This window comes from Schistocerca gregaria, chromosome 7 (assembly GCF_023897955.1).
Source record: "Schistocerca gregaria isolate iqSchGreg1 chromosome 7, iqSchGreg1.2, whole genome shotgun sequence".
Lineage (NCBI taxonomy): Eukaryota > Metazoa > Arthropoda > Insecta > Orthoptera > Acrididae > Schistocerca > Schistocerca gregaria.
The window spans coordinates 401,291,357-401,308,530 of NC_064926.1; the positions used below are offsets into that span (position 1 = coordinate 401,291,357).

Consider the following 17,174-nt stretch of genomic DNA (forward strand, 5'->3'; position numbering starts at 1 on the left):
AGACCATTAATTAGAGAAACACTAGCAAGCAAAGTTCTTTAAACCGCACAGTAATTCACGATAGTTAGCAGAATAGATTCAGAGTTAGAAAGCAAAGTTTCTCACTGTCAGTTATGACAAGAATTGAAGTTCGTTCTCCTGAATAACCACTGTGAAAAAGTACAAATATCAACTGGAACAAACATTTATAGTTCATAACTGCTTCAAAAACCAAACACAAAATTACATTTCGTATAGTCGTGGAAATCAGTCACAAAAAACACAATCAAACAATCTACTTTAAGTAAAAAATTAGGCAATGTAACTCATGCTCACAAAAATTGTTGCAAGTCCACAGAAGTGTTAAAGTCTATAGCATCCAGCTGCCCAGCCACAAAGTTTCCTCATCAGACTTACCAGTACTGACCTCTGACAAAAGACTCTGAAAGACATACACCGACAAAGACCTTCTAACGACATAGGCTACCAATCGTCCTTAAATAGTTTCTGTGACATAACATACTACTGAATTCAAGACAGACATTCCAATAATGACCACTGTTCAAATTTAAGGCTAATTACACATATACTTAATATACTAGATAATAGAGAAAAATATTGTACTTATTATGCAACCTCTCATTGAAATATCAAAACAATATTAAACAAGTTATTTACAAAGTTTACGTAGCACACCTACATCTACAACATGACAATACATGCATAAAACTATAGATATATATGAAGTAGCATATTGTGAATACTCACTGATGCCGTCTCTAGATTACATATAACTATGAGGGATGTATAATACTGCGCTTGAACTTTTAAGCCTTCTCTCTATAGCAAAAAACCATTCTGGAATTGCAAATTTTAATTTTTTTTCACTCGATGACTAGTTTCGGGCCAAGACCCATTTTTCAATTATCGTAACACAGCCAGAAATGGTATTTTCGAAGACGTGAATACCATGTCAAAAATATTCCACGGACATTTACAACGTATAGGACTGCGAATTTTCCGGTGTATTGATTTTTCTGTATCATGTTTGTACGGTCTGTAACGTAATTTCGTCGAAAACAAATAATATTAATATTTCATTTCATCCATCTAAGCTACAGTAGTATCATCTCCATATTTCAGTCAGCATGCACACACCGACCCTATGGTAAAACCAGCATCTGGCACTCAGGCACCTACATACCTCACGTTCGTCACCCACCTTGTTCACTTCGTCTACTCGGTTGGAAGGTTGGCATAAGCCGTAAAAAACGGACCTCTGCTGTTGCCCTGCAAGCCTGCTTCGCATAACGCTATTTCCTACTTTTGAAGTTAAATCGCGTGTTCAGAAATTCACTAGAAAATAATTCCTTCAGGAAGAAATCAGTTGTTCACAAACATTAATAACGAATATAATGTAATGTGAAACATAGTTTCATTGATGTGGACTATATACGTAAATATTTCATAATTATCAGTAGTTAATAGTTTCAAATGATAAGACATAAAAATACATTCTATAGAGACTAATCATGTATATCTAGATGTAGTGGAAACTTGAGAGCTGTAGACAATGGATCGCTGAATATGCCTGGGGCCGGGATCTTAATTAAAGCGTTAACCGTTCCTTCTCCGAAGTTGGCTTGCGTATTAATAATACAGGTAAAATTGAACAATGCATCCATCACAACCAATCAGCTGGATTTGACAAAATGTGTCAACGAAATCCCAGTGAATTCCTTCTCATGTCCGTTTTGAGGTTGTTCATGGTGAGAATGTAGCTCTGGTGCTGACATATACCACACACATGACTAGTTGCTGAAAACAAGTGCTATTGCCTGAGAAATGCTCAGAATCGCGTTTCTTATTTGTTTGTTATTTTTATTGGACATTTGGACATGTTTGGTGATCAGCTATGGTGAGTAGCTTCAGCTGTGGTCCAAGCGGTCACTGTAGAATTATGGTATCCAACAAATAGTTATCCAGTTGAAAACACATTATTCCTATTTTGTCGAATCTTGGGTCTATCACTATCTATGAAACAGCATTGGTTTGTTTCCCAACGTGCTCAAAACGGAATGGTAAGTGGCCTGGTTAGCGATAGCAAAGTTTCCTTAACGATCATAACTTAAAGCACATGGCTGAAGCTTCAGCGCGGGCCGCTCCTTTCTGCAGTTCTTATAAACACTGAAGTGTTCCAACCCAGTAAGAAAGATTGACTCATAGAGAGTGGATGCTACAACATCAGTTACAGTCCCGGTAACATCAACCCTATTCAGAAAATTATTTCACAGGCCTGTATTGTTAACGCGCTATTCTCGTGGATGATTCGGAATCACTTTCACAGTCAAACAATACAAGTCTATCAACCGCTTTCTCGAGAGCATTGCCAGTTTATTCCTATTGCGACAGTCTCTTAATTAGTTTTAAATATCACAATGATACGTTCATCGTTAGCGTGTATTACACAGTACGGTATTTTCACAGCCGATCCTAATAATAGAGCCTTTTGTTGAAACACATGACCCAATCAGCGCGACATGGCAAATATATACGAATATAAGTTAACGCGCGCTAATTGTCATAAAATATGCACTAAAACGTATTGTTTCAACTATTGCGCAGCACATATGTACACACCACAAAAATTATTTCCTTTTCAGTTTTAAATAAACCTTTTATAATCACGTTCTGACTAATACTCCAACGAGCGAGCCATTTTTCACTGTCTCTATCTCGAGGGAACCCAGCAGTCCCTGGATTTTCTCAGCAACCGCCAGCGATCGCATGCCGAATGAACAAAGGCGACGCTAAAGTCCGATTTTCGATATCAACGTGCAACCATGTGTTACTTATAAAATGAAACCAGAAATGAATCTAATCGTTACAGTCTATCAAATGCTTTGTCAGAGGTGCTCAAGCAAGGGCCAAGTAATGCTATGTGGTTGGTGATAGGCTGAAACTTATCTCCATGCAAACTGAGTAAAAGTATTCGGACACCACGAAGTAACGCGGAATTGACCACGAAAGACGGACCTGCCAGTAGAAAAGGAGGTGGGGGTGGGTGTGGCAAGTTTTGTTAGTAGATATGAAGTACCAGGAGAATAGGTCGGCCAGGAGACCTCAGCGACTTAGAGTGTGGTCTAGTGATTGGATGCAACCTAGGTAACAGATCCAACACGGACATCTCAATCCTTCTAAGAGTGCCCGAGCCGATTGTCGGTGATGTGAGGGAGCAACCAGAGGTAAAACAAGACTAGGCAGACCTGATGTGCTGACCGTCGAACATTCATAGCGGATGATAGAAGTTAACAATCGCTTTAAATGGGGGAAGCAATCACTCTTGAGTTCCAAAGTGCTCCAGCAGTCCACCCAGCACAATGACAGTGCGTAGGAAGTTAAAAGTAAAGGGGTACAGCGGTCGATCAGCTTCTTATAAGACACGCTTGAGACGGTGAAAGAGCAACGCCACTGAATACTGGATGACTGAACACGTTTGATTCGGAGCCATGATTCGTTTTATGTTTGGATTGGCGATCCAGCAGAACATTACTCGTCATCACGTATTGCGTCAACAGTGTAGCACTGAGGACGTGGTATCATGTTTTTCTTGGTCAGGATGTGGTAATCTTATTTCACTTAAGAAAACACTAAATACGAAAGTATATGACCACACTTCATAGTTTTGTGTCAACGTGCAGTAGAGGAACAGTTCAGAGTCGGTAATTGCATCAGTATGACAATGCAGCTTGCCAGAAAGTACCAAGTGAGGTGAAGGTTTGCGGAGATGGACTGACCTGTCCATGGTCCCAACGTCAGCTCAAAGGAACACCTAGGGGCCCGCATCTCGTGATCGTGCGGTAGCGTTCTCGCTTCCCACGCCCGGGTTCCCGGGTTCGATTCCCGGCGGGGTCAGGGATTTTCTCTGCCTCGTGATGGCTGGGTGTTGTGTGATGTCCTTAGGTTAGTTAGGTTTAAGTTGTTCTAAGTTCTAGGGGACTGATGACCATAGATGTTAAGTCCCATAGTGCTCGGAGCCATTTGAACACCTAGGGGATGAGTTAGAACGAGGACTCCGCTCGAAACCCTAACACTTACTTTCTCTAGCTTCGGCTCTTTAACAATAATATGTTGTTATTCCTCCGTAGGTATTCCGACACCTTATTCCCAGTATCTTTCAAGCTGTCATAAAGCCAAACGGTGAGTCATCTCCTATAAACATTCACTAATAAGTGTCCAGATACTTTTGATCAGACAGCATATATGTAGAACTTTTTAATGGCACACTTCTTTTTCGATGTGTGAATTGTTCCGAAAAACGGGTGTGATTTTCTGAGATGTAAAAACTGTTAATTGCTTGGAACCATCAGCCTTTATGTCTGCGATAACTGCATCAAGACCGTATAGCATAGCTTCAGTACCATGGGAAGAGGACGAGACGATAGAGAGTAGTGAACACACTTCAGCCGGCCGCAGTGGTCTAGCGGTTCTAGGCCCTCAGTCCGGAGCCACGAGACTGCAACGGTCGCAGGTTCGAATCCTGCCTCGGGCATGGATGTGTGTGATGTCCTTAGGTTAGTTAGGTTAAGTAGTTCTAAGTTCTAGGGGACTGATGACCATAGATGTTAAGTCCCATAGTGCTCAGAGCCATTTGAACCATTTTTTGAACACACTTCCCGTGGCGAAGACTGTTGAGTGTGTTGCGAATATCATCAGCCTAGAAAACAAATGTATCAAACCAGTTTACTTTGCGTGCAGATGCTGACAGTTCCATGAAGTTATTAGGATAGATCAGATCGTCAGTTAAAATGATATGTTGCTACATAGATGTATTGCTCAATGCATTCAAAATGTGCCCTGCTTTTTGCTTCAAAAAAATTTTTTCTTGTTTAGGCTAGACATCAGTCCTTTATGCAAAACGTGAAAACAAGTTTCGCAAATTATGCTCTCATGAGTGACAATATCGTCAGGATGATCTACGCGTAAAGAAGAAGCAGCAGCAAGTTGTACCAAATATTGGACGCTTGTTGGAGTACTTGGCATTACAAATGGGAGGCACCGAATTAGAATAATGAAAAGGTCGTAATTACCAACATAAACGTCTGAGCTATTCATCTAGAGGTAATTAAAAGCATTTACCAGCGAAATGCACCTATAAGAAATATATGTCATTGACATTTTGGATAGTTTTTTTTTTTTTTTTGCATGAAGTTTAGTGTAGTAGGCACTATAAACTGAGCATTTTTGGTAAATTCGCAATCACCACACAAGCCCAATGAGCATTTACATTTCTTGATTACTACTAAAAGTGTGTCTCAGTTATCAAAGCTATGGATCGATTGGCCGTGAAAGTATGGACTTGATCCAGCTCGTATTTCACAGCTGTTTCGAGGCGACGAGAGTGAATTGAGTACAACAAACCTGTGGAATTGTTGATATGTAATCACCGAGGCAGGAAAGGATGATAGAACATATATGCGGACATGAGGGAATTGTACTAGAGAGAGTCATATAGGGAGAAATACTTTATTGGCGTGGCAGAGAGGGTCGTGGCGTGGCCATCAGACGAAACAGAAAACTTTTGAGGGAAAAATTGGCAATTTCTCGTTCAGTATCAACGTTAGTAATTAGATCAGTCGTTCAACCCCTAAATATCTTCCTGCATTTCGTTACAGTACTACACATTACTTCTCATTTTAGGGTTACTTTTGTTATCAATAATAGTGTCTTAAGATGGCTGAAGTATAAACACGTTATGTGGAATAAGACAGCAACAACTATCCTTAAACAAATGATCCAGAATTATTCATGAAGGTTAACATGACTACTGACTTACACCAAGAATTTATTTCCTTCATATCTGAATATACTACTGTACATGACTTGCATTCATGTTTTAGGTTTCCACACCTCAGGTAGTACAAACGGAACTGTTAGAAGATCACTTTGTTGTCGGTCCGTCTGTCTGTTCGACTTTTATTTTCAGATAATCATTCTGTGAACTACAAATTTTAGTCAATGCCCTGTCCACTCTTGACTCGTTCCATGGCAGAGTAGTTTTGTTTCATAAAAACAAATAAATAAAATGAAAGTCGAATATTGCTAACAAACATAACAAGCATAAATGAAAGACAGTTTCAATCTTTATGAGAATTGCATTTATTATCACAATTTCAACTTTTACATGCTGAAAAATTATATTCTCATCTCTTCACGATCACCGTCGCTGACAACAACCGTGTCCACAGCATACCGATCGGGGGATTGAGTTGTATCAGCGACACACGAAGTATCAATGTGGCATGAGTCTGAAACATACAATTATTTCATTGTTATTACAAGTTATCAAAGAAATCTATAGTACGAGAAAAAATAGATCAGAATTTTATTGGTTTTTTTTAATGAACGATTGAATAACACACGTTTTCCTAGTGAAGAAGTTTGGTGGTGAATTAACATACTGTAATGCATTCTTGGTGTTTCTTTACATTGAGGGTCATTTTAAATTACTGGAGTAACTATAAAGTGTCATTGACCAACTATCATGAACTGGTATGTGTAAATCTCAGCAACAAGTTTCTACACGTACATACATATCCCGGGAGCCACCATACGGTGCATGTGGAGGGTACCTTACACCACTGCTAGTCATTCCCTTCCCTGTTCCACTCTCAAATGGAGAAAGGGAGAAACGACTATCTATATGCTTGCGTACGAATCCTCACCCCTCTTGTCTTGTGTTCGCTGTCCTTGTGTGAGACGTATGTTCGTGCCAGTAGCATCGTTCTTCACTGTCATATATGCCTGTCTCCTAAATTTTCTCAGCAGTGGAAACAAAGTCTTCCTCCCAGGAGAACCCATTTGAGTTCACGGAGAATTTATGTAAAACGCACGTCTCCATCGAATGTAAAAGGTTGCTGAATTTTTACTTATTTTTTTCAGCACCTCTTAAATATTAGATCCACAAGTCTTTCAGTATTAGGCACTGCAAACCGTGGGTACTGAAAGGTTACCGATCCCTGCTCTAAAAAAACTAGCCAGGTGCAATTAGGATTCGATCACTGAGGGTTTCGTATGTGTATACAGACAGCTTACCCGTTCCACAAATCGAGAATCTCGACCATTTTTGGCTGTTATCGACACTGATACGTGCCAGATATCGGTTCCAGGGATTCCAACACTTTAGATAATGCTTTAGTTCCAAATCTGACGTCGGATAACACATGTCTAAAGGCGTATTTTTTTCGCTTGATAAAATACTAATTATCAATTTTCGGGTGTTTTCCTTTACTTTTTACTGTGAAATCTTGCTCCTCGCCGAATTTCATCAAATGAGACGTAACTTATAGACTTTGATGAGTAAGGCTGCGAGTATCGAAATATGTGACGTACATGGCCTTATCTTTTGATTGTGTTGACTCAGAAGTTTCAACTTTTTACTCCGCCAAGGGTCCGTAGATATTACCATATCACTTAAATATCAACAAGATACGCCTACCCTTTCCCAAGAAAAAGGAGTCTCAACAGGCGAACGGACGGACAGACAGACATAACAACTGAGAAAAAAAAATTCGTGTGATGTAACTACAGATTTACCGTTATCAGTTTTTTCCATATGTTGGCAATGCCGGAACGTTGCTTTTTGCCACATTTCATGACTCTAGACCAACAGCACGTACTGGTGAGTGACTTACCGAGTGTGAAAATATATGGCATAAATGGCCTATCTTTTAATAGCGTTGAGTTAGATGCTTGATGTTTTACACCGCCAAGGGACGGTATACCTTAGGGTGTGACATAAATATCAGCTTGATACGTTTATTCATTACTGAGAGAAGAGTGTCTTAGCAGACGGACGAACAGATAATCAGGTAACAATAATAATAATATAATTGTAGATTTGCAGTTTTCGGAGTATTGTTTTGGTTTTGTTGTGAAATCTTGCTTTTTTGTTATATTTCTTGATTCTAGGTCAACGGGACGAAGGATAGCTTTTGATGAGTGTGTTTGTATCAGAAGATGTGACATAAATGGCGATTGCATTGACTTTGAAGCTTCAATTCTTTATATCGCCAATGGGCTGTAGACTTCCGTGTGTGACATAAATTTGAACTTTGTATGTCTATCTGTTCAGGCTGCCAACGAGGTGATCCTACAGCAGTTGCGTTTTTACCGATTGAGGTATGGCACCTTAAAAAGGAAAGGAAGTCTCTTCATGACCGGGAAATATGTCACTATTTTAGCGAATTAAATGACACGAGTCAAACGACCAGCTGACCCTCATTGTCCCTGAATGGCTAATTGAAGATATTGAAGGCTACAGAGTAATTCCGTAGCTCGATATGCCTGGCCACCTGGCTCACCTTTGAAGCAGCAGACTCCCGGCGCAGAGCAGCGGCCGACGCCGCCGGCGCAGCGCATCTCGGGGCTGTCCAGGGGGCAGGGCGCCGTGGAGCGGCAGACGGCGGTGTCCGCGGGGCTGGCCAGCCGGCAGCCCATGCGGGGGCCGCAGCAGATGTGAGGGCCCAGGCACACGCCCTGCCCTCCAGGGCCGCACGGCGCGCACCTCTGCAACACCAGCAGGCCGAGCTGTAGCCACGCTGCAGCACGTCTGCCAAGAGTTTAGACATGTAAAAGTTCCCTCCTTCCAGCCCGCCTGCCCCTATGATCGCTGCAACCACTTAAGCAGCTCAGCTTGTCGCGAAGGATACACAAGAGTACCTGTGGACCGCGCGAAGTAGCCGCGGGGTCTCAGGCGCCTTGCCAAGGTTCGCGCGGCTTCATCCGTCGGAGGTTCGAGTCCTCCCTTGGCTATGGGTGTGTATTCTCCTTAGTGTACATTAGTTTAAGTAACATTATGTAGTGTGAAAGCCTAGGGACCAATGAGCTCAGCAGTTTTGTCCCATAGGAACTTACCAAAAATTTCCAAAGTAGCTATGTACTGTAGCACAGCAGGTCATCTTGGGTTTCCTCAAGCCCGAGCTTCACGAACCCCGTTCAGGCTGCTGAAGCTGACAACAGGTTGCGCTATCAATACAACGTGACTAGCCGGGATGTGTTTGCGTAGGTAACTTCAACAATGGTTCAAATGGCTCTGAGCACTATGGGACTTAACATCTGAGGTCACCAGTCCCCTAGAACGTAGAAATAATTAAACCTAACTAACCTAAGGAGATCACACACATCCATGCCCTAGGCAGGAATCGAACCTGCGACTGTAGCAGTCGCGCGGTTCCGGACGGAAGCGCGTAGAACCGCTCTGCCACAGCGGCCAGCGGTAGGTAACTTTGCTGCAGCTCATTTATCATAAAGGTGATAGCAGGGATACGAACAAACCAAACTTAAAGAAGCCTGAGGGGAAACTAAGAATTGGGAAATACGTACCAGTCACGAAGCAGAGCCCAAATTTTCGTGCATTTATGAGGCACATTCAACTCAATCAGTATGTGTCTCGCAATCCAAGTTGTGTAAAAAGTTACTAAACACATATTCGGGAACCTTGAGTACGTTAAGCGTTGTTTGTAAATTTTACCATCAGTTTCCTCAACCCTTTAATATTTTGAAAGAGGACAAACACGCAGTTGCTGACAAGTGGGTAGAAATGTATGCTAAGAGTGTGATGCTGTTTAGCAGTATATAGGTAAGCACTGATTGAAATATGAAAAGAATATCACTCAGTGGATATTAAAAACCACACTCTGGTGGTATGCAACGTAGTGCGAAGAAAGTTTAGTATGAAAGAACTGCTTATTGATTGAAACACGCAGTTTTCAAATCAACATAAATTGAAAAACCAACTCCGTGTTTGCTAAAACGCATTCGGAGAGTTTAGAATGAACTGTTTTTCAGCGAATCCGGAATAGAGATCCAGGAAAGGGTAATTAAGATTGCTATAACTGGGGTCAGCCAATGGCCTTGGCGCTTTGGTAGCTCCGGTTCCCGACAACACACCAAAGTTAAGCGCTTTCGAGCTGGGATAGCACTTGGATGGGTGACCATCCGGTCTGCTGAGCGCTGTCGGCAAGCGGAGTGCACTCAGCCCTTTGGTAAGCAAACTGAGGAACTATTTGTTAGAGAAGGAGCGGCTCCGGTCTCGTAAACTGACGTACGGCCGGGAGAGTGGTGTGCTGACCACATGCCCCTCCATATCCGCATCCAGTAGCGCCTGTGCGCTGAGAATGACACAGCAGCCGGTCGGTACCGTTGGGTTTTTAAGGCCTGTTTGGACGGATTTACGTCTCTTTTTTTTTCAGCTGGCTGAAACACACTAAGGTTACAGAAAGTAGACTTCCAAAACTTTACTTCAGTTGGCGTTCAGTGTAATTAGAGATCTTCAGGTTCTTAGGAATTTCGACTTTTAGAGATGGCCTGCATCTCGTGGACGTGCGGTAACGTTCTCGCTTCCCACGCCCGGTTTCCCGGGTTCAATTCCCGGAGGGGTCAGGGATTTTCTCTGCCTCGTGATGGCTAGGTGTTGTGTGATGTCCTTAGGTTAGTTAGGTTTAAGTAGTTCTAAGTTCTAGGGGACTGATGACCATAGATGTTAAGGTGCATAGCGCTCAGAGCCATTTGAACCATTTTTGTTAAGAGATGGTTCTGCTTACTACAGATAACATGCATTAGAGATGACCTGATGCTGATTTGAATTGAGAATAGCCAGTAGTACTCGAAAGAGAGTGAAGTTTCAGTGATTTTTTCATATCGAAATAAATAAATAACGCCGAAAAGGAAGAAAAGGACAAATAAAATTCACCATTTTCTGGCCTAAAATGATCCAAAATGAACATATATTTCATTGAGCCTCGTCTTGTGCTAATCGGGTATGAAAAGACTTTTCATTAATGACGAAGTCTACTCTTAACACAGTTATGAAGGAGTACAGAATAAAATGCTACGTAGTGTAGGGCAGTGAGAAGATGCTGCTGATAATGTGCAGCAACTTGCCTGGCTGGCTAATAGGCAAACACGGGAAGGTTAAAAGCGGAATGTGGGCACTTCTGGAAGAGTCTGTGGAGTGGGGCCGAATGTTATTCTACCAGATGCCAGAGTGCCGGCCACACTATAAGAGTGGGTCCAGGATAGGTTTGGCCTTTGGACTCACGTGTCGACACTTCTGCAAGGAGAGTAGCCTACACTGTAACCATGTTGCACATACAGTAATGCTTTCTGCTACACCCATTCTGTGAAGAGAGGTAGGAGGATCATTCTGTCAGCTGCAATGTGCAGGGAGCAGCCCCAGCACAAAAAACTCACCTCTGAATATATAATTGATCATATTAGGCTAAAACTAAACTCCGCCCGAACAGGCCAAGAAGCTCAACGGTACCGACCGGCCGCCGTGTCATCTGGATGTGGATATGGAGGGGCATGTGGTCAGCACACTGCTTCCCGGCCGTATGTCAATTTACGAGACCGGTGCCGCTACTTCTCAGCCAAGTAGCTCCTCAGTTTGCCTCACAACGGCTAAGCACCCCACTTGCCAACAGCGCTCGGCAGGCCGGATGGTCACCCATCCAAGTACTAGCCCAGCCCGACAGAGCTTACATTCGGTGATCTGAGGAAAACTGGTGTTACCACAACGGCAACGCCGTTGGCTGATCATATTACACTCTCTGACAAAAAAAGTGAGCATCCAGAAGACATGGTCAGTTATCAGTGTGACTTCAAACATGTACACACCATCACCGGATATGTAAATGATTAGAGTTACAATTCTCTCTGACCAGTAGAATGCTAACCAGAGTACATTAGTGTTGTTCGCGTTTATTGTTGTTGTTGCGTCTGGCAGGGTGTATAAGGGACGTGTACATTTTCAGAGTGATCGCGGTGACGGACACAGAGATGCAGCGTTCTCGTGTGAGACAGCATTATCAGCACTTAACAAGTCTGAAAGGGGCCTCATTGTTGGTCTCCGTTTACCTTCCTGTTACCTTATCTTAATGATGCGGCTTTTCGCGGATGATGCTGTAGTAATCAGAGAAGTTGCAGCATTGGAAAATTGCAGCTGAATCCAGGAAGATCTGCAGCGGATAGGTACTTGGTGTAGGAACTGGCAACTTACCCTTAACATAGACAAATGTAATGTATTGCGAATACATAGAAAGAAGGATCCTATTTTGTATGATTATATGATAGCGTAACAAACACTGGTAGCCGTTACTTCTGTAAAATATCTGGGAGTATGCGTACGGAACGATTTGAAGTGGAATGATCATATAAAATTAATTGCTGGTAAGGCGGGTACCAGGTTGAGATTCATTGGGACAGTCCTTAAAAAATGTAGTCCATCAACAAGGGAGGTGGCTTACAAAGCACCCGTTCGACCTATACTTAAGTATTGCTCATCAGTGTGGGATCCGTACCAGGTCGGGTTGACAGAAAAGATAGAGGAGATCCAAAGAAGAGCGGCGCATTTAGTCACAGGATTATTTGGTAAGCGTGATGGCGTTACGGAGATGTTCAGCAAACTCAAGTGGCAGACTCTGCAAGAGAGGCGTTCTGCATCGCGGTGTAGCTTGCTGTCCAGGTTTCGAGAGGGTGCGTTTCTGGGTGAGGTACCGAATATATTGCTTCCTCCTACTTATACCTCCCGATGAGATCACGAATGTAAAATTAGAGAGATTCGAGCGCGCACGGAGGCTTTCAGGCAGTCATTCTTCCCGCGAACCATTCCCGACTGCAACAGGAAAGGGAGATAATGACAGTGGCTAGTAAAGTGCCCTCCGCCACACACCGTTGGGTGGCTTACGGAGTATAAATGTAGATGTAGACATAGTGATATATATATATATATATATATATATATATATATATATATAATTCAGTATCAGACTTAAGTTTGTCATTAATACTAGACACTTTCAGTGCGATGTCAGTAGGTCAGACTTGAGGATCAATCAGTCGGTTCGAAATTACTCGCCAAAATATATATGTGCTGCAACTGTGATAGATTTGTAATAAACTCTTTTTTAAATAAAAGAGTTGCTTTTCCCACACCAACAACATGTTGAAATTGTAAAATTGTAACATTTGTCAGTTATATCCTTTGGCTCTTTCGCAAAGTTTCTGAAAGAACTGTTCCTCTTCAAGCTATCGATCCATACGCAGTTGATAAACTCAAACTGTTTCAAAATGTCCAAATTAAATATTATTTCTTAGTGATGAAGTCTTTGAAAATATTTACGTCACTTAAATTAGATGGTTTATAACTATTTCTTCTGAGCAAGCTAAATGTTCTTAAAGAGGCGTTCTGTCATTATTAGTAAGGCAAACTTTTACTGCTGAACTAACCATCACTTAAGCGTTTAAGTTCATATTAAATAAATTTCCAAAATCACCATCGTATATAGAAGCAATCATTAAACTTCTAAGCAATTTTTCAAACTGGAGCCGTGCGGAGTGGCCTCGCGGTTTAAGGCGCCATGTCACGGGCTGCGCGGTCCCTCCCGCTGAAGATTCGAGGCCTCCCTCGGACGTGTGTGTGTGTGTGTGTGTGTGTGTGTGTGTGTGTGTGTGTGTTGTTCTTAACATAAGTTAATTTAAGTTAGCTTAAGTAGTGTGTAAGTCTACGGACCGATGACCTCAGCAGTTTTGTCCCTTAGGAATTGACAGACATTTGAATATTTCAAACTGGAAAATATTCGTGCTTTTACTCAGCATATAGTAATCACACACATGAGGTAGTACCATTTTTGCACACTTACGATTTCCACAAATTATTAAAACATGATATGTATTCGTTGTTGCAATTACAGACGACCATCAGTTGTACATGCAATGATGCCAATGAAAATTTGTGCCATACTAGGACTCGAACCCGGATTGCCGGTTTATTTCACCATTATGGTACGATTTATAGACAAACCCAAACTTACCCATGTTGTCAACCCTGTGTCTACCAGTGAGCCGTTCTCGGATCACCTCATGGTAAGGCAAGCGCTCCCCATAAGCAAGAAATTCGCATTCTTTTCCAGTCCGACATAATTTTTCATTGTCGTCATTCCATTATACAGCAGATGGTTGCCCACATTCGCAACTGCGAATACATTTCATGTATTTCATTACGGGTGCAGTCGCTACAGTGCCTGTTCCATCAGGAACATTGCATCGTACTTCTGAATAACACAGGCACTGCAATAACCTATATTGTAACTTCTAAAATAGTCACTCGTGGACTGCAATATAACCATCTGATGCTCTATTCTTTACATTCCAGACTGTAACTAGCGGCACCCTACCGCTAATTCCAGTGGTGTATCATGGTATCTCTCTACCGAGCCCAGTGCTGACAACGTAAAGCAGCCTCTCACTAGAACGACCGCATGTCCAATTCAGGTCTCCCCATTCTACGAACTTCTCCGTTGTAGCTGAGTCACAGTCACGAAGTTCGACATGGCAGCAGCCGTTTCTGAGACCTGCCAGAGCACCAAGATAGCGTACCTACTGGAGAAGTGCACTAGGACCAGAAACTAAAGGCTACTGATGTCGGTCACCCTTACAAGACCTTTCCATACTGCTGAAGAGGACAGACTCACCAAACCCCAACTGAGGGAGATGACTTAACAGCAAACATAACGTGAAGACAATGTGGAGAGAGTTGATAAATTTGTTAATTGTGTAAATAGCGGGAAGTTTTAAGGTGGAAACAGTAGACAGCGCAGCGAGTGAGAACATGGACGCCTTACGTGTTGCAGGCCGGCCCTCTTGCCCCCACGGGGACAGTTGGTGATGAGACAGGCGGCCGCGATGCTGACAGCTACGGTGAGCAGTACTGCTTGCTGGAACCTCATGGCTGCTGTGTGCCGGTCGAGTCGCGTCCACCGCTTTTATACCCCCACAGCCGTCCGGGACTGGAATACTAACGATGCCCACCGTCCAGGCCATCTTGTCCTCACTGCTTCCAACCCCCTCCCACATCCCCTGTTTCTTTTCATCTCTGGACTGCAATAAAACCACTCACGCTCCAACCCTCTTTATCCGTTCATCTGTCCCTTAGTCTCTTTGCTTCTAAGCGTCTTTCTACCTTTACACACACACACACACACACACACACAAACTCTTGCAAAACGCAAGACGTCGCGCTGTAGCCTACATATAACCCAAAAAAATATGAAAGCTATTGTCTCTCGAAAGCAAACGGACATTATTCCAGTCTCTAGTCTGCCAGATCTTTACTACAGCAGTGCAGTTCTCAATGCCCAAATAGTGAAAACTCGAGACGACTCTAGCTAACTATGAATGCTTACGCAAGCTTGACGATGTCAACGAAATAATTCCTTGTACTTTTTCAGTATATTGATGTTATTTTGGATTGAGGGTTGTATTTTGGAGTAAGAAGTGTATTTCGGATGAAGGGGAATATAAAGGGTGTTAAACTCACTAAAGTCAATCCTGATAAAGTGTTTTGTTTTACTGAATTTTGATGAAGTGAGATGCCATACCAAGTTACTGTGGGCTATACAAAGTGAGAGGTGTTGAGTGGAGTGTACATGTATAAGTTTTAAGATTTAGGAGTTGAAAGAGTAAATACAACATGACACTAAAAGGACACTCAACTATTGCCAGTGTACATGAAAATAACGTTTTTCAATATGCATTGTGTTTTGGGTTAGAAATTCATAAGAATAAATGCAATATGACACTAAAACGACATTCAACTAGAGCCAGTGTACATGAAAATAATATTTTGCACCAAGTATTTTGTTTTGTTTTAGAAATTCATAATAGTAAAAGCAATATGACATTGTAATAGGCACTCAACTAGTACCAGTGCATATTGACGTTGTGGAAACTTCCATATGAGTGAGATGGACAGTTAATCTCGGGCAGAAATTAGGTAAACTTGTGATAATATGGGTTGACGGACAAGCTTATAACGTCCTTTAAGTCAACAATATTGTAGTCAATTATTATTTTTATATTTTGTTAACAATTTAAACAAATTGCCTGCTAAATATATTGGGAAGTGGACCACTAGAAAGATTAGGGTCTCCTCTGTGCTAGGTCATATATAACAAATTTTCACATCATATTTGAAAAAATGTGCGAGAATGCTCTCGCAGGGCAAGCCCATTCTCTGGCCACTTTTTTTAAAGGAAGTCGTTGGTGATGAGAGGAGGCTGTTGTCTTTGGCAATGGCAACTCTTATTTATATTTCTAACAATCTAACAATACTTAATGTAACTGATCGTCGTGTTCTACTGAGAACACGAGTTTGATCGAAATAACATCATTTTTAGGTCGTAATAATATCATTTAATTTACTAAGTACAGACTTACTGTCGGTGACTGCAAACGAACACCAAGTTATAAACGAATGACCAGTTGAATCGAACTGTTTTTATTATCTGAATAAGTTAAGAATGTACACTGTTTCCTATTATTTCCTTATGCTATTGAGTCCACAGCAGGAGGGAGAAAGAAATGAAAGTAACTGCAGGAAGAATCTTCGAGGAGGTCATACGGATCGAATTGTATTTAGCAATTGTGGGTGAACGATGGGGAATAACTAGTCGATAGGCAGCTAATATAGAAGCTCTGAAACTTCCGCTTTTGGCTGTAGTGAGGTTGGATAGTCTGCAAAACTTACTTTTCAGTCTTTGGGAGGAAAAGCGCGGTATCTTTCTCATTGTGTAGAACGGAGGTTTGAGCGGCAACTTTAAACTGGAGAAATGCTGAGTCGCTGATTGGTTGGGAGCTACCCCACCATGAGCGGTGAGGCAAGCAGAACGGTAGCGTGGCTGCGAGTCGTGGGATGCTGCTGAAGACTTAGACGAGAGAGGACGCTTTTCTGAGATGGGTCGAGCCATGCTCGATTTAAGTGTGAGAAATGTGTCTTATTTATGTTTAATGGTTTCACATTAGGTAAACAACCTTCTTTTGCAGCAAGACATACAATTTCATGGTGAATAATTTAATCTAATTTGTTTGTGCAAGCAAGTTCTTTATGAAAAACTGAAATATTTGAGTGCATGTGGCAATTTATTTAGTTTTACACCTGGCACTCACAACGTGGGGCTGATCAACAATTTTATAACTAGTGGATGCACGAGTGCTAGGGACCTATAGCATGTAAGTAGGAAGTGTGCTATTAAACGAAATATTCGTGTTAAATTAAGTACTGTTATAAATTTTCAATTTTCTTACATATCTGCAATCTTGAAAGATTTAGTAAGGTCGATCCTTTGTTAAGGACA

General features: G+C 41.9%; 1 protein-coding gene across 2 annotated transcripts in view; it reads right to left on the reverse strand.

The window, feature by feature from the left end:
• LOC126281711 (oxytocin-neurophysin 1-like) overlaps nucleotides 1–17,174 on the reverse strand; it is a 58,473-nt gene that overhangs the window by 20,758 nt on the left and 20,541 nt on the right. Inside the window, exons 1-2 of one of the 2 annotated variants that reach the window (XM_049980885.1) lie at nucleotides 14,664–14,768; nucleotides 8,343–8,547 (exon numbers count right to left, since the gene is read on the reverse strand). The exons of the other annotated variant lie outside the window; for it this stretch is intronic. Of the exons in view, the coding sequence (XP_049836842.1) occupies nucleotides 8,343–8,547; nucleotides 14,664–14,768 (310 nt within the window). Of the gene's footprint in view, nucleotides 1–8,342; nucleotides 8,548–14,663; nucleotides 14,769–17,174 lie in introns of those variants that run through there. 2 annotated transcript variants of the gene reach the window in all.